General features: G+C 35.4%; 1 protein-coding gene across 1 annotated transcript in view; it reads left to right on the top strand.

The window, feature by feature from the left end:
• The window catches only part of LOC150083139 (ATP-binding cassette sub-family C member 5-like), a 278,483-nt gene that overhangs the window by 58,257 nt on the left and 197,526 nt on the right, over positions 1-22,700 (top strand). Inside the window, exon 5 of the mRNA XM_090378404.1 lies at positions 20,367-20,515. Coding sequence (XP_090234530.1) covers positions 20,367-20,515 — 149 coding nt within the window. The remainder of the gene's footprint in view (positions 1-20,366; positions 20,516-22,700) is intronic.

Raw genomic sequence — 22,700 nt, 5'->3', positions numbered from 1 at the left:
TACAGCATGGCTATCCAAATTTTAATTTTGTGAGTCAGACTGTAGACAGAAATGCACAAAATGTTCATCAAACTTTATACATTATGCATATATATTCCTTGTTTATAAAGTTTCTCCAACAAAAAAATTTGGGCACAATTTTTCAGTACTTGAAGAAAGAGACTTGATAATAAATATATAAATTAGAACACCAAGTAATCCTGGCTATGAAGATGAGTATTGACCAGCTAAAGAAACATTATCATTCCCTATGCAGCTACACATGACCAAACAAAATGGAATGTTCTCTTTTTTATGTAAGTTGGAGACAGCCATTTTTTAATCCAGGTAAACCACAAATTATGTTATTAGTACAGATGAAGGGAGGGGACAGAAATACATTGACTCAGATAATGAAAAACCAAGAAAAATTATCATATTAAATCAAATAAATATATATAAAATTAATTAATTGACCTGACCTCAACTACCAAACATCTATTCTGCAACATTTTCCTTTTTTTTTTTTCTTTTTTCATATGTTCATTAGCGAACGCCTGGCCAGGCTAGATCAATTAATTTGTTTTGTTTAGTATGATTATTTATCTTGGTTTTTCATTATCTGAGTTTGGTTTATTTCTGTTTTCCCCCATGTGACTTATGACATGGTTTGCTGTTTACTGGGAAATGAAAAATGGTTTTGCTCAGCTTATATGAATAAAAAGAGGATGTATGAATTTGTTTGATCATTCAGGTTTTTTCGCCTGTCTTGCTCACCTCACCTAGAAATATTTGAGTTAGGGACTTGATATTATGTATGTATATATGTTGAATAGAATAACAAGAAAGTGGAAACAAGATGGCAGAAAAATGGGGAAGTAGATAGTTAGTGCAGTTTTTGTTACCTTCTATCACCCTAATTTTTTTTTTTTTTTTTTTTAATTTTTATATATATACAGTAAACCCTCGCTATTCGCGGGGGTTACGTTCCTGAGAAATGCCGCGAATACCGAAAACGCGAATACTGAGTTATGGCTCCCATAGTAATAAAGGGGTTCCTTTCCAAAGTATGAAATATATAAGAAAAACTAGTCTAAAATTTTGTCTACATATGTATTATATGTACCTTCATAATATGACTATGTACATAGACAGTACATAGTGAAATGCAAGCATATGGCATCGATATTACGTTCTTAGCGTTTTTTCACCAACCTTTCATGGAATAAAATAAAATTAAAATAAAATAAAATAAAACAAAACAAATCTTGATAACTATATTTACAATAACCTGTATTTACAAAATTAATATACGTATTACAATATTAAAAGTGTTAAAACACAAGATTAAAATGCATTAAAATATACTAAGTTAAAAGCGATAAAATCCCGTAGCTTTCAAAGGCTCCAGCCTTCTTCTTCAGCAGTACTCTCTATTATTCAGTACACCTTTAAATATCAGCAGGGTAATGGTAGGCATCACATGTTTCCATTCTCACGTGTTCCGCTCTCTTGCATTGTGGAACCGGAAGTGGCTCGAACGGAAGTCGTACGGAACCGTTCATCCTTTTTTTTTTTTTTTTTTTTTTTTAGGATAATAGTCTCTAATTAGAGACTATTATTAGAGACTTTTAGACTTATTAGAGACTATTATCCTAAAAAAGGATGAACGGTTCCGTACGACTTCCGTTCGAGCCACTTCCGGTTCCACAATGCAAGAGAGCGGAACACGTGAGAATGGAAACATGTGATGCCTACCATTACCCTGCTGATATTTAAAGGTGTACTGAATAATAGAGAGTACTGCTGAAGAAGAAGGCTGGAGCCTTTGAAAGCTACGGGATTTTATCGCTTTTAACTTAGTATATTTTAATGCATTTTAATCTTGTGTTTTAATACTTTTAATATTGTAATACGTATATTAATTTTGTAAATACAGGTTATTGTAAATATAGTTATCAAGATTTGTTTTGTTTTATTTTATTTTATTTTAATTTTATTTTATTCCATGAAAGGTTGGTGAAAAAACCCTAAGAACGTAATATGAATATACCCAACCTCAGAGGCCTATTTGAGGAGATATGGCATCGAAATGAAAATAAGAAACAATTTAATATTAAATGTAATATTTATTAGAAATTTCTTTCAAACCGGCATCTTTGCTAGCTAAAAAACTTATCCCGCCATGCTATCACCAGTTTCACTAAAGTGTTGATAAAGGAGTTTTGCCTTTTCACGAATGATGAGTGAACTTAACGGAATTTTATTTTGAGTTCGGTCTTCTATCCACAGATTTAAAGCTTTTTCCATTTTTTCTAATTTAACATCACGAGTTACAGAGCAAATTTTAGAAGCAATTAGCGCGTTTTCACGGACACTACGGCGGATTTTTTCTTCCAATTTTTTGATTGATCGTACCGTTGACTCATTGATTTTATAATGTTTTGCCACTGAGGAGACACTTTCACCATTAGAAATTTTGTCTAATAACTCAATTTTATTCGCTAATGTCATCACCTTCTTTGATCTTTTCACATTTCCCTCGTTATTCGTAGCCATATTTTTGTACGGGTTAGAAAGAACTTGTCCACAATAAAGTCACTTTCTTCCGTTAACACACTCGAAAAAGTCTGGTTTACACTGCAAAACGGTAGATTTATCACTTTTGTAAACATATCAATTTATAAATTTTATATATATATATATAATCTTTATTGTATACAAACATGGTATATACAATTGATAAATTTATTCAATTTATAAATTTTATATATATTTATATATAATCTTTATTGTATACAAACATGGTATATACAATTGATAAATTTATTCAATTTATAAGCATATAAATTAAAAGCAAACGACGAAACCTTCCATGACAAGCGCATAACACGTACTGAACAAGGATTAGCGAGAAACATCCACGCTCGCGATTTTGTCACCCCTCATCCCCCCACCCACTGATCTCTGTTTTGACCAGGAAAGATAATTTTAGCCACGCCCATGTTTTTTTATGGCGGAAAATGTTCACGGCGCTTTAAAATTCACATTTTTTTTAGGTTTCATTTTATATTAAATCAGCGACCGCGAAACTGCGAATACAGATACCGCGAATAGCTGGGGTTTACTGTGTATATATATATATATATATATATATAAAACCTTATTTTTTTTATTTTTTAAACTTAATACCAACTGCATATATTGGAGAAATTGCATACAACTAGAGCAATTTAATAAGAATTTAGAATATAAGTATTAGGGTTGAAAACCATACCCATGAGGCCAAATGGCCAAGTATTTAGGTAACCTAAGTTGGGTAAATAAACACAGATTATAATAAAATAGTAATAGACCTCAATTCGAGGGAGATTGAGGTCTATTACTATCCTTATTCCTGTTTGCCTTAATTTTGGTATAAGCCTTTCCCTTTCACTACATAAATAAATTGCACTAATTAATAGTTGGTACTCACTTTTATTATTCTTGATTCACTTCCATTATTTTTTATTAATGATTTTCACTGCTATCTGTCGGGGTAGCAGTTATTCTGTCAATTTTCTGCTAAATTGACAGAATGAACACAGATTATAATAAAATAGTAAAATTGAAATGATGATGTAGCTAATTATTGATATTTGGATACACTGAATGGAACATTAACTAGGGCTAGCTTCACTCAATATATGCCATCAATAATTAGCTGAGGCTATCTGTGTCTGTTTGCCATTTGCCAGTTTTTCTAGGTTCAAATATACTGAGAATTTACTGCGAATATACTATCAATTTAGTTTAATTACTCGCAGTAAATTCTCAGTATATTTGAACCTAGAAAAACTGGCAAATGGCAAACAGACACAGATAGCCTCAGCTAATTATTGATGGCATATATTGAGTGAAGCTAGCCCTAGTTAATGTTCCATTCAGTGTATCCAAATATCAATAATTAGCTACATCATTTCAATTTTACTATTTTATTATAATCTGTGTTTATTTATAGGGTACAACAAAGAAGTCCAACGTAGGTTACTTAAATACTTGGCCCTTTGGCCTCATGGGTATAGTTTTCACCCTTAATACTTATACAGGTGACCCCTGCTTAACGCTGATAATTCATTCCGGAAAAACAGAGCGCTAAGTGAATCCGCGCTAACCGAGCTCCGCATTCCCATAAGGTAACATATGTATTTGTAAGTTGCAGCCGGTGCCATGGGATATTTCCTAATCAATAATAAACGGTAGTGAAAAGATGCACAAATGTCGGTCAAAATATTTAATATTCAGATATTTGTACATATAAAATATTCTGCATTACATACGTATATAATTATGTGGAACGTATCAGAATTAAACTTAAAATTCCAATTAAAATCATGAATTTAATTGATTTAATTTAATTGATGAATTTAATCAAGAAAAATGTGTCGATTTTGGGTTGAACTTTGGCCCTCTTCTAAATAAACTAAAAGGGGTATTAATTTTAAATCCCCCGCAGCGTTACCACCCAACAATAAAGTCACCCGAACCTTTGCCGCTTTGAAACCTGGCATGTTTTTTTCCTCTTTCAATATGAAACTTCTTTTAGGCATTCGTTTCCACAAAAGTTCTGCTTCATCTATGTTATAAACTTGTTGAGAAGTATAACACACAATCCCTCTCTTCAATAATTTTAAGTTATTTTTTGAAAGTTTTGGCTCCTTGATCTGCACTTGCAGCTTCTCCCTAGATTTTAAATCTATTCAACCAGCCGTTACCAGTTTTAAATGATTCCACTTTTTTTTTTTTCTTTAGGTGAGTTTTCTTCAGATCATCATATTGGCTAATCTCTCTCTTTTTTTTTTTTTATAATATTTAACTTAACTGAATTCTGCATTGGATATAATCTTCAATAAAATTAGTTAACGTCTTTCCATTTCAATCCTAATAACAGGCCTAGCCCTAGTTTCTTGCAGAGGAACAGCTGTCTTTCCCGCTGCTAAAATTAATTCTTTATTTTTTTATAATTGTTCTTACAGTTAAACTTGCAAGTCCTAAATTATGGCACACATCTGCTTGTTGTTGACAGGAATCGATTTGCTTCAAAACGTCTAATTTAATTTTCAAATTCAGTCTTTTTCTTAAATTCATAGTCTTCGTACTGCACCCAGACGTAGCTTTTTCATTCTTATCAGCCATTATTAACTCTTCTTCTTCATTGGTTGCATTAATTACGATACAATGTTCGAGTAAACTGTCCATTACGCACAATGTCTAATAAGTACTGAGTGATGACTAGACTTCGGATAACACAAATATTACAAGCAATACACCTGATCATTTTTTAAAATTTGATCTCAGAACTACATAACAAGTCACTGTACTACAATTAAATTAGCACACGAAAGAATTTCACTGAGCATGGGAAAATTTCTCAAGTCGGCGTGGGAAACATTTTAATGCTGTTTTGCTATTCATATTCAAGCTATCGGCTCCATCAAATGAAACGATTTTGTTAAATATGCCAAAAATGCAATTTGTGACAGAGTTATAGTCAGATACGGGTTATAATATAAGAACAGCGTTATAGTGAATCAGCGTAAAGCGAACCGCGTTATAACGGGCGGCCTGCTGTATTCTAAATTCTTATTAAATTGCTCCAGTTGTATGCAATTTCTCCAATATATCCAGTTGATATTAAGTTTAAAAAATAAAAAAATAAGTTTATATACAGACTGATGTAATGTTCAATCATTATTTTGATGGTATTAATCTGTTCTGATACTATTTCTATTCCTCATATTCTTCTACATAAGTTAAAAACACACACATGCACACACACACTATTAAGTCTCATAAGTTAATGTATATTTATTTGTTTTTCTCTAACCCTCACAGTTGCTGAACTTGAGCCATGAATCAGTGAGAGGTAGTATGCCGGAGATGCTTGAGGTCTAATCAGTTATAAAATTTTTTCTTTGTGAGACAAAGAAGCAAAACAAAAAAATGAAGAGATGAAAAGAGTGTATACAACAACAATTGCTGATCATATGAGACTGTGAAAAGTTGGAAACGACAGTTCGTGTACAGGCAAAGCAGTGTGCACAATGACCCAAGAGAAGGAAGACCCATCTCAGCCGCAGACCTTGCTATTATGGCTAAAGTGGAACAGCTAGTTTTTGAAGACAGGGGCGTGACTATAAATATTATAGCAAATGTAGTGAACATTAGTCATGAATCTTTTTGCACTATAATAAAGGATTCCTGCACACATCTAAGGTGGCAGCCTGATGGGTTCTGAGATTGTTGGCACTGCCTAAAAACTTTGTAGTGAGAACATTGTTTTTTTTTTTTTTTTGACCAAATTATGATGATGGATGAATGCTGGGTATGTCACTGACCCAAAAACAAAACAGGTGTAAAAATAGAAACATACATTTTCACCAACCTGTAAAAAAGCCAAGGTTCAGTTGTATACCAACACAGTCATGTTTTCAGTCTTTTGGGATTCTGGAGGTACCATTCCTACAGAAGGCAACAGCATCACTGGGGAGTATTACAGAAACCTCTTCATCCTTGAGAAGTTTAGAGAGGCTCTCAAGTTGAAGACACATGGGAGCTATCAAAAGTGTCTGCTTCCTAGCCGACAGTGCTCCTGCTCACAAGGCTGCTCTCACTTTGCAATAAGATGAAAACTTGCTTTGAAAATCTGCAGCACCCAACTTATTCTCCCAAACTCTTGCCTTCGCACTTCTTCCTCTTCCCTAAATTAAAGAAAGTATTAATGGGCTACAGATTTCAGACTGATGAGGAGGTAATTAATGAAGTGGAAACAGTTTTCTGATGAAACCTTTTCTGATGATGAGGAGTTCTGTTCAAGAGGCCTGAAAGAGCTTATCCACAGATGAGAAAAATGTGTAGTTCTAGAAGGTAGCTACATAGAGAAGGTTGAAATTGCCAGCAAGTTTCAAATCCTTAATTCAAATATTTCTGGGTGAGGGTAAATACTTCACCCCTCATATTCTTTGTATCAGTCAAGTGACCACTCGATTTTCTGAGTTTAGTATTGGTGACAAAATGATGCAAGGAAACTATGTGGACAGTTTATTTCAACATTCTGTTATTCTGCAGTTGGTCTCAGGCAATGGTAGCATGGTTTCCCTCCAGGAAACTTTGGTTTTTCATTCAGCAAACAGGGTGCCTCTGTAGCCAGGTGGGCAGGAGCGGCAGTGTGTTGCACATTCTTCTTGATTAGACCGGAGTTCGAGCCCGTGACCACCAAATACAGAGGATGTGGAAAGGTCAGGGAATGACCACTGCATATCCTCGGAGCAATATGGCCTTAGTTGCTAATGCTCCTAAAAACCAAATAATAACAACAGTTCAGCAAACAGCAAATCAATCGCAGAATACATGTAATTTACAGACATATTATATATTTTTTTCACAGTATGGCCTAAATTGCTGATATGGCCACAACAACAACAACCAACATCTCTTTGTAAACCATCCTTTTTTTTTTCATTTTAAATTTATATCCCCACGTGTGTTGTCCAAGAATATTCCTGGTATTCCCTAGTATATATCCCTCTATAGGTGTCATTACACATGAATCAGAGCCAGGTAGGTAAAGTGCCTGCCTGGCAACCCAAAGGTCATGGGTTCGATTCCCACCTCGGGCTTGGATCACAGTAAAAAGCAAAAACTTTGGGAGGTGCATTATGGCCATAGAAGCTGATGCACCAACAAACTAACAAGGAAAAAAAAAAAAAAAAAAAAACATGACTCAGATGGTATTGTAGGGCTCACATTACAGGAGTCATTAGTAGGTGATTATGCAGTCCTTAGTTGGAAGGTGAAAAAAAACGTTGTTCCTGAAGATAAAGGCATGGGTTAAATTTCATCAATTCAACAATTTATTAGTCTCCAGCTGAAAGCAAATTTCCATACATCTCTTCTGGAACCAACCTCATGACACTTTTAGATATATCTGTGACAGTTTGAGGTGCTACATGGCCTCCATCAGCTACAAAGAAAGTAGAGGGTGGATGAATACATTAGAATTATGAAATATCTTTAAAGCAGTAGTCACAGAAGCCACGAAGTCACCTATATAATTAAGGAAATACAGCAGGAAAAGCATGCTGAGATGTATGAATAAAAGCTGGCCAGTAAAATAGAGCAGAAAAAAATGACATGGGAAAGTTACAGAGTGATGAAAAGCATTGAAGCCTATAATAGCTACAGCATGATCTGTGATAGTGCCACAGAATTGCTGAAATTGACAAAAGCTGAATGTTAGAAAATCACTAGCTAAGAGAGCAAAGAATGGGAACAAAAAGTTTTTTATGTGAACACAAGAAGGAGAAAATGAATCTGATTGGATGTTTGCATAATGGATGTGAATAATCAAGCATATAATAGTAGAATAGAAGTAATGACAAATGATGTAAGAAAGCAAGCTTATATAGCATCAGCCAAAAAAAAAAAAAAAATAATAATAAAAACCTACACAGTTCACCCATCTGTACCATCCAAGAATTTGTCTAGTTCTTCCTTGAATTCAATAAGTCCATCCACTTTCACAACAACAGAAGGAAGCCTTAAGGTTGCAATAATAAACCACCCACTGGCTGAAGGAAACTTCCACACATCTATCCTGTAACCATCCTTCCTCAACTTGAATTTATGTCCTCTCGTGGGTGTAGTCTCAGCAAGTGGAGAATGCCATTAATATTCAGCTTGCAGATACCTCAATCAGATCCCCCCATAGTTGCCTAGTCTCTAGTAGTTGCAATTTGCAGGACTGAAGCCTTTCTAGGTAAGAGCACCCTTTTGTTCCCTTCACCAGTCTGGTTGCCTTTCTCTGCACTTGTTCCTGCAGATTTACATCCTTCCTAAAGTGAAGCCTCCAGACTTATATGCAGTACTCAAGATGTAGCCTAACCATGGCCTTATACAAAGGGATAATCACCTCCTTATCCCTGCTAGCAAAGTTTCTGTATATCATTGACAGTGTTTCTGATAGATTGAACAGGTACTTTGCATTAATCATTACAGACAAAAGACCTTCATAGTGAGGATAGGCTGTGTGGGTGAGACTAAATTAGTGATATTGAAATTGTGGACGCTTGTTTATTATAAAAATGTTTGAGCCTAAAGGCAAGCAAGGCTCCTGAAGTTGACAGTACTGGCAACTCTCCAATTCAGAGAAATAAAGACTAAAGGTGGTTCTTAGAGTAAAGTGGCTAGTTGCAAACTGGTCAGTGTGACTTCAGTGGTAGAGAAGATTGTGAAGGCAATAATAAAACGTGCAGTACAGGGACATTTAGAAAGAAATGGAATTCTGAAGGATGCATAACATGGTTTTGTTGTTCAATGTTTATTTGAATTTTAGCAGAGCACTTGAGTTAGTCCATCATGAGAGGTTACTGTATAAACTAGAACATATTCGGATCATGAGTAATATTACAACATGGATTGTTATAATTCGTGTTATAATCTCGCCCATGGGTGGATGGATGCATGGTAGGAGGCACAAGATTATGATTCTCTTCTTATTAGTCTAACATTAGAAGTGGGGTCCCTCAAGAATTGTTTTGTGGACATTTCTGATTTTCACAAAATGACATTGACGAAAGAATGGTGGGCATGATGTCAAAATTTGTAGATATGAAAATTGGGGAAGTAGTTAATGAACAGCACTAAGCTACACTCCTTCAGGGTGATATGGATAGGCTTTAAGGATGATCAGAAAACTTCTGATTTTCTCATAAGTGCCAAAGATTTCAAATCAGAATCTTGCTGTATTGGTAGAATGACAGGGAGAATGCCAAAATTACAGAAAATATTAGCCACCATTACAATACAAAAGTAACTATATAGGGTTGGATTTTTACACCAGAAATCCTTATGGCATGAGTTTTTGTGAATGGTATTCCCAGTGAACTGTTCCATGTATACTATCTATGATCCTAAGGATACCAGGTGCACAGAGATACTCTTCTTTGACCTGTGCCTTAGTCAAGTAATTATTTATTAAAATTTTTATACTAATAGTAATTGAACTATGGATGTGGGGCATAAAACTGCCTGACCTTGTTTCAAGGTTAGCGTTGAACTTCCACAAAAAGAGATAGTTGAGTGGTTTAGCCTCGAGTAGGAAATGGTGGCTACCCCACTCCTAGGGACACCAATCTCTTAATACATTAATTTCCTGTAAGGGAACTGACAGTTCTTTTACAGCAAAAACACAGAGCTGCTTGCTAGATATACTGTACATATCTAAGTTGCGAACAACAATAATGACTCAGACTAATAACATGGCACGCGCAGTAACTGCTGGGATATGTGACCTGCCATAGTTCTGCAGACAAAACCTTAATCTGTGGCAAATCTAAGCACAGAATAATGCCGGTTGTGCTCGAGATATTCAAGCTTTACTTGCTTGTCACTGAGCAAAAGGAGAGGGTTCCTGGGTAAATGTTGTCTAAAGAGCAGCAAACAAATAGGAACCACGACAACTGCCAATAAGAAGGATGGTACTCCCCTCCCCGAAGGGAATGATGTGCATCAGTAGAATTCAATACATTGGAAGAGGACAAGTCCGTAATCCCTCACCTCTGCACTGATATGCAAAAAGAATGACTTGGAAAACAATAAAGAAAGTAATTTTGATCAGAAAGTTAGACATCATTTGGAATATGAGTGAGACCGGACAAATGACCCATCAAAAAATGTTAAGGGAAAAGCTGATAGTTCATAAATGCATCCTGATACAGTCATTGTAAACAAATCCTGTTGTGGTATCTGTCCTGACAACTGCCAAAATGCAGGTTGTCGTGGCTCTGTACATTTGAGATCCCCCTGTTGCTGTGAGTGAACAGACATATACTGCACATCTCAGCAACCTGAATAATATACTTAGGAGCATAATAGCTGAAGAATTTACACAATTTGTTTATCCTGTTGCCATGCAGGCTGAGGAGTATATTCAGAATTTATAAAAAAATTTCCAAAAATTTATGAATGTTTATCTACTCTACTCTGTGTAAGCCAAAAACTTCATGCACAGAATGAGGAAATTAGAAAGGAAATGAACTTATTGAATAACCAAATGACAAAACTGAAGAGCAGTGTTATGCTATCGGACAGACCTGCTTACCAATCATTTCTGTGGTTGTCTCAGCCCTCAAAACCAGCTAGCAAAACTGCTGACACTGCACCTTCTCAATGTGAAAAGGATTGTGTTGCCCATGTATCCCTCTCAGTGACTAACTCTGGTGTTGAAGCAGATAACCGGTCAAAAGCCAGAAATAGGAGATGTCATTGATCAGGTATTTTCTATCTTCCACTCAGTATCAAGGCAATCTGTCTCTCTTTTGAGGCAGTTCTAATTGTACTAAAAACTAAAACCCACAACAGCCAGACCTATTCTCTTGACATTGTTGCTGTGTATATCCCACCAACCAGTGCCAGATGCACAAGTAGTTGATGCACTCCTCAATTGGTTGCTTAACCATCTACATTCATCACTGAAACACATCATGTATGGGGATTTTAATCTCCCAAAAACTCTGGGGAACTTCAGGAGAAAAGCGCATTCCTGTCAGCGAATTGTGTAATTGTGTGGCAAATCAAAAACCCTATATATAGTCTGACCATAACCCCAGTACTCTCTCTCTCTCTCTCTCTCTCTCTCTCTCTCTCTCTCTCTCTCTCTCTCTATGCAAATAGAAATGCCCATCACTTCTGGCAGAAGGAAAGTCACAGCTATGACATTTACAGTGCCCAAGTACCTCAAACCCAGAAAAGGTGTTTATGTGACTCAAGCAATCCCACAGGGTGTCCTTGAGGATTGTAACCTCAAACTCGGGATTGACCTGCTGACAAGATGGATAACCATGCTCTCTATGCTGCAATGAAGAAACTAACTGTCACAGAGCATTCAAAGGCTCGGTAGAATGCAAAAGTCTCTGAAAGTTTCCACATGAAACAGAACATGCACAAGAGGTGGAGAACTCTGGCTTTCCTTCGGACAGAACTGGTTTCTTCTGAGCTAGGGGGCTTTTTATTTTAGGAACAAGAGGAAGGTGATAAAACTTCACCTAGAGGCTACCATAAATAACGAGAAGCTCTTCCATAGAAGCCAATCAGTGGACGCCATTGATTCACTCAGTGGCATCCACTGATGGCTCGACCATAAAACTAGGTTCTCCACTCAGCCAGAATCCACTACACCAGTGGAATTCCAACTCAGTCCGATTTCAACAGACCCTTAAATTCAGTTCACCTCACCAAATATCAGCTGATTAATGCAATAAATAGCTTAGTACCTACAGCCGCATTCAGTGCCAATTGGATTTCTCAGTTTATGCTGAACTGCATGAGTATATTTATTATTGATCCTATCTCCTGTTGCTATTTAACAAGATCCATTCAAAATTTTTTCCCTCCTATGTGGCATATCTATCTAGTAAGACCACTGCCAAAAATGCGCTCTGCCTCTCAGCCCAGTCACTTCCGCCCAATTTCTTCTGCATCAAGCTTATAAAAACTCTTTGAGAAATCTCTTCTTCGAATGTTAACCATCCAAATAATGCCACATAAGGTACCGCAGAGCCACTGTGCTACCTGGTCAGGATTCACCACTGCAAATCTTACCACCGCTACCAAAATCCTCAAAGCATTTGAGCACAGCTCAGAAATCACTGTTACATATACCGATGTCCAGGTTACATTTGATGCCATATCCGTTCGTGTGTTGGCAAGCCTACTACATGAGTATTACCTCATTGGCAGAGATGTGCTATGGTTTATTCAGACTATGCTTGAGAACAGGACTTTTATTGTTCACAATGGCAATCTGCGCTACACCAAAACTATTACAGATGGAGTCCCAAAAGGCGAGGTCCTGTCTGATATCTTGTTATCAGCTGTTCTTTTGCCTTTTGTGAGGTGCTGAACTGACATCACCTTTGCTGATGATGTAAAACTGTTCACTCTTATCAACCCTGGAGACACTGCTGACTATATCAGTACCTTAATCCTACAGAAAATCCAGAACCTTGAGGCCTTCCCCCTCTAGTTTCGGTCTTCACATCAATCTTGAGAGTTGAAAAAGTTGTTATTCTCACTCAAACGGAACCCAATAATTGGGCATCCCATTTTAAGGGGATCTGCGATTTCAGCTGTCCAACAACATACCGATTTGGGCATTATTTTTGGCCAGAAGCTCTCCTTTCTACCACATATAGACCACCTGCAAATAAAAGTTCTGTTGACTCTGGTGAATGCTTAAGCAACAAGGGGCTATTAAAAAGTTAATATAAATTGCACATATTTCTATTTTATGTTATGTTTAGCAATTTCTTCTACCTTTTTAGCAATGGGGACATTGTTAATAGACATAATATGATTATGTCAGTCTGTATTAGTAAAGTAAGAAAAGGAGAAAATGCCATGCTGGTACTTAGAGCAGAGAGTAGTATGATGTGCTGGAGAGCAATCTATAGCTACCATTGTAGAACAGAATTCTCAGTCTGTAAGCTGTAGGAAGTCTTTTCTTGTATTGAAAGAATTAAGTAATTTCCTTTGATCTAGAGATTGACAGAAAATTTTTTAAGTTATCTTTATGCTTTAGAAGCTGAGTATTTCATGACTGTTCCTGGATATTGCATTACTACAAATGAAGTTTAATTCATGTTGATTAGCAGGAAGGTGCTTTGAAGAAGAGAACCTTTACATAGCTTCATACACTTAAAGTGAGCCATTTAGTTGTTAATTTTTTTATTTTTTTTATTTGATTCTAGATGTGTCATGCATATGATATTATTTCGATATTGGAATAGACCTATGGAGATTTGCATTAGAACTCTGCACAGTTCAATTACTGTAAGTTTATGCAGCTTACTGGTAGGCATAATATAGAAGTGAAGTGTGTTATAGCTGATACAAGTTTTCATCTTAGGATATTCTCATTTATGTTGTTTTAAACAGATATAATTAAGGAGCACACCCTTAAGGGAAAAACATGCTCTAAGGAAACAAGCAGAGATGTTTGCATTGTAAAGCAAGTTAATAATTATTCTGCTTGGGCTTGAATAATTGTAAGTGTACTGAACAAGTTTCTTCAACTAAATTGACATGCTTCACAGTGGCAATGTTCAGTAAGTTCTCTATACAGTTCCCATCATTTATGCCTATTGTATACCATTGATGTATCAGCATGTACAATAGGAATGTCTCATTTCCACAAAACAAGGACACTTAAATCTGATACAAGAAAGTGTGAAGGATTCTGTGTTATTGTGTAAAATTTTGGCACTTAGCCTTATAAGTTGTATCAGTTCACACAACGGGGGGTGCCTCCATAGCCAGGTGGGCAGGAGCGGCAGTGTGTAGAACACGCTTCTTGATTAGACTGGGGTTCGAGCCCATGACCACCAAATATGGAGGATGTGGAAAGGTCAGGGAATGACCACCGCATATCCCCAGAGCAATATGGCCTTAGTTGCTAATGCTCCTAAAAACCAAATAACAACAACAGGCTTGCTTTTAATTTTTTTATGGAAATTTTTGTAACTAGTTGTAGAATTCAATATGTATTGTGTTTTTCTTTCCTATAGTAATACTTTCTGAATGAAGTATTCACATATTGAGTTTTTATTGTTTTGTTATGACAGTACAGAAGATGCTGCCTGAAGCTTTTGTTGTTGCTTAAATTCCTTAGCTCCTTTAATCATTTTTGTGTGTCTGTTTTAATATTCTGGTCTTGTCTGAATTAGTCTTTAGATTACCACTAACAAAAGACCACAAGGGTTATATATACAAAACTAATAAGGGCATTACAATAATTAACAAACCTATGTGCCTTATCTTGCACAGTTGAAGTAACTGGATTGTTTTGTTGTTTAGAACAGTGTTTCTTAACCTTTGGTAGACCATGGAACACCACAAAAGTATTTCCTAACTTAGGTGGAGCACCAGAACAAATCAGAACAAATGTTTTTTTATATATTTTTTATTTTTTTAATTTAATGAATCTAAATATTATATTAGTGTAAAAACAATTCAGAAAATGAAATAAATAAAATTTTGCTCATATTTACACAGATAATACAGTAATGAGTTTTCATGGAATACTATTTAGAGGATTAAGTCAGAGGGAGAGTAAGTGAATTGCTGAGGGTACCTCATAAATGCATTCTATGCCTCTGTGTGAATAAGTGATATTGAAGCTACACGATGGCCACTGAAAATGTATAATAAACAGATAGAAATGTATAATAAACATCTTAAATAAACAGATGGAATTTGTAACATTAAATTCTGAGTGACCTATACTGAACATGTGTAGCCAGGTGGGCAGGAGCAGCAGTGCGTAGCACATGCTTCTTGATTAGACTGGAGTTCAAGCCCATGACCACCAAATATGGAGGATGCGGAAAGGTCAGGGAATGACCACCGCATATCCGCGGAGCAATCTGGCCTTAGTTGCTAATGCTCCTAAAAAAAAAAACCAAATAACAACAACTGAACATGTAGCATCTGAACAACTGAACATGTAGCATCCAATTGTCACGGCTTTCCTTGGCACAGACATCAAACTTAGTCCAGTTGTTACTCACTTTTCCCTTTGATTCCCCATTGTGAATAGGAAAGATCATTTGCATATCTCCAATCTGTAGGGACCTTCACTACAGCTAAAGCCTTGCTTTCTTTTTTTTTTTTTTTCTTATTTTTGTATAACTGGATGGATTCCATCAGCCCTGTGTGTCTTATTTTCTTCTTGTCCAGCTTCCTTTGTTATAAAATTATTTATCTCCAATTTAGAATTAGGTATACTTCTGGCAGTGTTGGACAAAATTTATTCAAAATAATGAATAAAAATAGGTCTTTGATTTATTCATGAATAAAAATAATTTTGTTATTCAAAATAAAATTTATTCCATTATCATCATCATCATCATCAGCCATTTTCAATCCACTGCAGGATGAAGGCCTCTCCAGCAACTTTCCAGTTCCTTTTGTTTTGAGCACTGGCCATCCATTTACTACCCAAAAACTCATGAATTTCATCTATCCATCTCCGCCTTTGTCTTCCAGGTTTTCTTCTAGCTCCTCTTGGGTACCATTCTGTTATTTTCTTTGTCCAACTGTCATTATGTCTTCGAGCTATGTGTCCTGCCCAAGACCATTTTAGTTCTTTAGTTTTGATAAGAATGTCCTTTACTTGAGTTTGCTGCCTAATCCATGTGTTTCTCTTCTTATCTAACAGTCTGATTCCCAGTATAATTTGTTCCATTAAGTATTCACTTATTTGTCATTCAAATCCATTCAAATACTTTCTTATTCATAATGCATGAATACATTTTTTAATTGCAACTTAAGATATTAATTTTTTTTTTTTTTGGTCCAACCAAAGTGACCAACTCTTTTCTTGGTTACTTTAGCAAAGGAGAAAAGTCTTTCAGCAGCATAAAATGGTAATAGTCTGTTGTACTTAACAAAAACTGTTTTTATCTTCAGATATTTTTCTAGGTTAGCTAAGTCCTGACATTTCATAAAAATGAAATGTAAAAAAATAGTCAGTGAAGACAAAGAAAGAAAATGATATTCTGCATTCTCTGTAATACAAGATGAAATGAAGACTTCAGTTAAACCATATAGTATATGCCATTATGAATCAACAGGGCTTACCTTTATTTTTGATATAGGAAGCTTCTTTTCCAACTCTCCTTGTCCAACTCGCTAATAATTCATGGGGAAGGCGATATCAATTTTGCAAGACATTGTCATAAAGTTAGATTTTGGAGGTCTAAACTGGCTAATAATTAAGGATCGATTTTTTCTTTTTGGTGCTGTGGCAGGAATTTTGAGTTAAATTTAGGGGTCTAATAATTGGATATGGGGTGGGGGTTATTCTCTACATTCCTTAAGTCGGACTAGAACTTTTCGGGGTGTCATGTTCACAGGAAGAGAGCTACTCACAATTAATCCGAAACTTTTGTCTTATGTTGTAGTGTTTGTTCTTCACGCATGCGTATAAGTGACCAATCGTCGGACAATAGGAATGGCTTACGGATATTGATTGAAGTTGCATGTAGTTTCATCTCTAAGGTTTCTGCAATAAGTAGTTTGTAGTAGTTTGTAAAATTAGAAAATTAAAATTATAAATATTCAACACCAAAAAGAAAAAATCGATCCTTAATTATTAGCCAGTTTAGACCTCCAAAATCTAACTTTATGACAATGTCTTGCAAAATTGATATCGCCTTCCCCATGAATTATTAGCGAGTTGGACAAGGAGAGTTGGAAAAGAAGCTTCCTATATCAAAAATAAAGGTAAGCCCTGTTGATTCATAATATAATAGAATATAGGAAATATCGAGCACTTAATAGCTCTCTAGTATCAAAAGTATATGCTTGGTATTAAGTATATGCTTGGTATTAAGGGAATAGAAATGATGTGTAATAATTTATTCAAAGTTCAAATAAAAATAATGAATAATGAAAATGAATAAACATTAACTTGAATAATTAAATAAGGTATAATATTTTTAATCAAATAAAAATGTATTCAAGTAATGCTCAACTATGGCTTCTGGTATTGCTTATTCTTGAAAACTTCTTCACATGTGAATGCTGATGGAATGTTTATGAAGTTTCTGAGAAACTTGTACAAGATCATCCGTAGTTGTCATTCATATCCAGCATATGAATGTGGTTCATATGTTTCCTTCTAATGTTATCATGAGCAAAGAATTAGATGCTACTTTTCCTTATATCCGTAGCCAGACTTTTCTTGCAATCCTGCTTTAGAGTGCCTAGCCCCCCCCCCGTACTAATTTTAGACTAGTTTGGTTTGTACTCTTTGTCTGTTCCTTGATAATTTATAATCATCTCATGTGTTTTGATTCTCTACCACCAAACTCCTTAGTTCATCTGTCACCCATTTTGGTGTAAAAAGCTTAATAGCTTCAAGAATTAAACCTCTGAACACTTACCATTTTGCATTTATTGACATCATTTGAATTAATTTGAAAACTGTTATTGTAATTATTAGGAGTTAAATGAATACATTGCTACACCACTTGAATATGTTTTAAGATATTTGTTGACATGCTATCACATCAGTTTACATTTAATACAGTTGGTTGCATTTCAAGGTTCTACTGAACCAGTTTTTGGGCCTCTGGAGGGGTACAGAAAAGAAAATCAGTTACAAAACAATTATAGTAATGTATGATACAGATGCTCTGTGAGCTTACATATATAGAAATGAACGCTGACCAGGCTAGCCGGGTGGGTAAAGTGTGTGTCTGGCAACCCAAAGGTCGCTGGTTCGAATCCCACCTCGTGCTTGAACCAGAGTAGATAATGCAAAAACTTTGGGAAGTGGATTATGGCCACAGAGGCCGATGCGCCAACAACTAACAAAAAAAAAAAAATAAATAAATAAACAACTTAGAAAAGCTAAAATTAAATTGTGAGAATGTAATGCTTGTTCCGATCCCCTTCCAAAGAATAGGAATATAATAAGACATTGAAACACTGCAGTTCTCAGAACAACCTTACCTCTAGATTAAGATTCCAGATATTGAGACTCTTTGTGATATTAGGTGAACAAGTCCCAGGTAATAATGGGACTTGTTCACCTTTAATAAATCACACATTACACTATGATCACTGCTACATACTGCTTCCTTTACATAAAGATCTTAATATGTGATGAATCACTGCTGATAATCAGATGAAGAGTATTACTTATTCTTATTGCCTCTTTGATATGCTAGTATTGTAAGCATTCATCTTATAATTTCATTTATAGACGTATTTATTGGAGAGGATAGGATAAACTACTGTGTGAGTTACCAACCCACATGTTCCAGTCAAATCTATAAATTTAAGCTTTGCCAGGAAAAAAGTATATTCTGATTTACTAGCATGCTGTGTTTGTCTTCATTATAGTTCATTATACTCATCACAGTCAATTTCTAGTAACATACTCCTGCTGTTATTTTGTTTTTGGTTGTAACACCAGACTAACACTGTGCTATGCTGGCAACCTATGTTAATTAAGTATACTGTTTTATAATATGTGTTTCTTAATGGAGAGCATAGCTGCTCCCCCCCCCCCATCTTGTCCACACAGAATTCCACCATAATGGTGCTACTGCAGCCTGTAATTAACCTGGCAGTGGTAGATCATCTGACAGAAGATCCTTAAAACAACATTCCCATATTAATCAATTGATTAATCATTGATTAAAAATCCATTTTTAATGATTAAAAAATCATCAAATTATTTCTACTTTTCTAAATATAATTAAATTTGTACTGCAATAGTTTTTGAAGTGTTTACTTTATTGTTTTTTGAACAGAAGTTTCTTGCAAGAATCTATCAGACCTGGCACTGTCTGTAACTATTTTGCTTTTTGCTCAAAGAGTAGCATGATACAGGATAGATGCTGATACTGTGTACGTTTAAAGTTGCAGATATATATATTTTTTTACACTAGTTTAGTAAACATCTACAGCTTTACCCTGGTTTTTTTTGGAATGATTTATTACTGTTTTCACAGAGTAAAGATAGGAAAATAAAACCCAGTATTCTCTCCAAATGGCCACTACACTGTGGGAAAACAAGATACATAGTTACAAATTTTGCATGCTTCACAGTGAATGAAATTTGAAATAAATCTGAAAATCTTAGTATCATATATATATAAAATGTGCTTTTTAATTTTTATGTGTATAATATAAGCAGAAATATATGCACATGCTTGAAATTTTATGAATTTAACAGTCTTTTAAACTGGAAGAGACACCAAGGCATTCCTATTTTATGTCTAAAACGTTTTTTGACAATTTTCAGTAAAATTTATATTTTTATTTTTTTGAAAATAAAAGGTGTAACACATAGCATGTTTTAAAATATTTAAAGCTACTGCAATCCATTAAGAAAAGATGAAATATTGGTACTGTTTAAACAGAATTCAAAAAATCGAAATGTCAATTAGCATTTTCCAATTAAAAATAACAGAAATAAAAGATAGAGAGGGCACAGGTATGACTTCATCAGGTAGTATTCACATGTAAGTCCTCAAAGAGCAATATTGCCATGACAAAGGTGCAGATGCTTCCCCATAAAGTCATGCCTATGGTTCCCTATCTTTTATTTTCATTATTTTTCCCATAGAGCATCATTACATAACCTTCCTGATTTATTACATGCTGCAGTAGTGCCATTATGGTGGAATTCTGTGGATTGCTTCTTGTGCTTTCACAGTACAGTAGTTACTGTAAAAAGTTGATAATGTAAGAACAGCATACCATTGCAAACCAGTATTACCAGTTTTTAGTTTGCATCTTGAATGCCAACTGTTATTTTTTAATTTATTTTTTAGGTGCCAGAGCTCATGAACACAGCCTTCTTGAAAAGTGTCTTTGTCTTCAGTTATTGGGTATATCTGTGGCTGGCACGTCTGCAGTTGCATCTACAGTATTTACTCTTCTTGCATATTCCCTTTATGGAAACAGTATTCATCCATCAGAGGTAGATTTCTTTGCATATTGCTCAAGTTTTTTTTTTAATATTTAAATTATAATTTTTTTAGTCTAGTTATTTTTATTCTCTTTACAAAAACTGCTTATATCTACAGTCTTTTTTTTTACATATTTCATATTAGTACTATGTTTGTTACCTTCACAAACTCTTGATTGTTGTGGTACTCTAAAAAGTAGGTTGCTAGTATTGCTGCAGTCCGGAAAAGCATTTATAACTGCAGGATCTCAGATGTTTCTTGTTTGAGTCCATGTTAAGAGAATAAAATGGATTAATTCAGATGGAATTTCATTTACGTACCTACAATTCAATCTATTTAGATAATGTAGTTAACATTTTATATCAACTCAGTCTGTATTTTTATCATCAAGCCAGCTTCCATTCATTATGTGAATTATCTTTCAGAATCACTGAAAATTTATATAACTAATCACTCAGTAAAGAGACCATAATAGTCTGATAACCCCCCATAAGTAATAAATTGCTACGACCATTAACTGTGCATAAAAACTTGATTAAAATAAATATACAATAACTAGATTAAAGTCTTCAGTGCCCAGCAAATAAAACATAATCCACACTACTATTTTATTGTTACACTGCAGCCTTTACCACGTTGGTAAACGAGGCTTCGTTGTAACTTTTGTGGCACTACTCTTTTCATCTCAGGTCAAGTTCAACTTCTTAAATTTTTGTTAAATGACAGGACATTCATCTTTTCAAGTGAGAGTAGGTCTTATACAAGCTATTGTCACATGAAGGTAGTTATATTTTTTTCTGAAAGTCTGATCCTTTCTCAGGGAGATGTTCCATCAGTAAGAGTAGGAGACCGGCGGAATTACTTAACAAGTACAGGTCACTGTTGAAAAAAAGCCGTGAATTAGGGTTGAATTTGAAAGTGTCTGCAACTCTGCCCAGACATGATAGGAGGGAGTATATGATGAGAGCCTTGTCGATCAATTCGGCCCTGGAAAGATTGTGCAAGGCTCAAGGGGTAGAATTTTTTTCAGCCTGGTCTGTGCTTCTTAACAGGAGAGACTGCTTCTACAGGGATGGGATACACTTAAATAGAAAGGGTGCAAGAAGTTTGCTGATGCTATCGAGGCAGTGTTAGGTGGGTCGGAAAACTGCTAGATTGGGGGATACAAGGACTAATAGATTATCAGAAGCCACTGGCAGAGGTGAAAGTAATTCTTGCACTGCTTCTATTGGAATGAGCAGCAGCCTGGAAAATAAGATGCAGGATATTTCAGAGACTGCTGGGAGTCATTGGGGTACAAGTAAACACATGGGTTGTGTTAGGGTAGCTAAGAAAAAGAACAGGTGCATGTATACTTGCGTGTACACCAATGCTAGGAGTTTGGTAAATAAATTTGATGAATTTGAGGTATTGCTCAAAGCATCAAAGACGGATATTGTTGGGATATCAGAGACATGGTGTCACACAGATATAAGTAATGCAGAACTGGAATTTGGGCAGTACAACGTCTACAGAAAGGATAGACAGGATAGAAAGGGAGGAGGGGTTATGCTATTAGTTAAGAAATACATAAAATCCAAGGAAGTGAAGCCAGTCGACATCGCTGGACAGTGCAGTGTCGAGTCATTTTCGTGTGACATAAGCACTGGGGGATCAAAATTGAGAGTAGGAGTGTGCTATAGGCCTAATGACTCTGATGAGTATAATAAGAAACTGTACAGGGAAATAGAGTGGGCCAGTAAATCAGAGAGTTTTATAATGGGGGATTTTAATTTTCCAGATATTGACTGGAATTTGTGGGTTGGCCACTCACACGCTAGCAAGGCTTTTGTGGATTTATTGGATGATTGTTTCCTAAATCAGCATGTTCGGGAGGCAACTAGAGAGAGCAATATTCCTGATTTGATTATCAGTAGTGATTCTTCATGCATTAAGAATCTGCAGATACAGGAACCACTAGGTGGCAGTGATCACAGTGTGGTGAAGTGGGATTTACTCAAGGAGGTAACTACCATCAGGAGTAAAGGGAAGGGTTACTGCTTTCATAAAGGCAACTACGATGGTCTGAGACAGTATTTAAATTCTATACAGTAGGACTAACTGATGATGTTACCAACAGCAAACTCAAAATGAGAAACATTCAAAGAACTTATCTTGGAAGCTACTAGGCTTTACATACCAACTAAGAAATATTGT

Source organism: Mastigoproctus giganteus, chromosome 7 (assembly GCF_048544385.1).
Source record: "Mastigoproctus giganteus isolate SK-2022 chromosome 7, ASM4854438v1, whole genome shotgun sequence".
Taxonomy (NCBI): Eukaryota; Metazoa; Arthropoda; class Arachnida; order Uropygi; family Thelyphonidae; genus Mastigoproctus; species Mastigoproctus giganteus.
The sequence above is the reverse complement of the archived record's forward strand: the minus strand, read 5'-3'. Positions and strand labels throughout refer to the sequence as shown.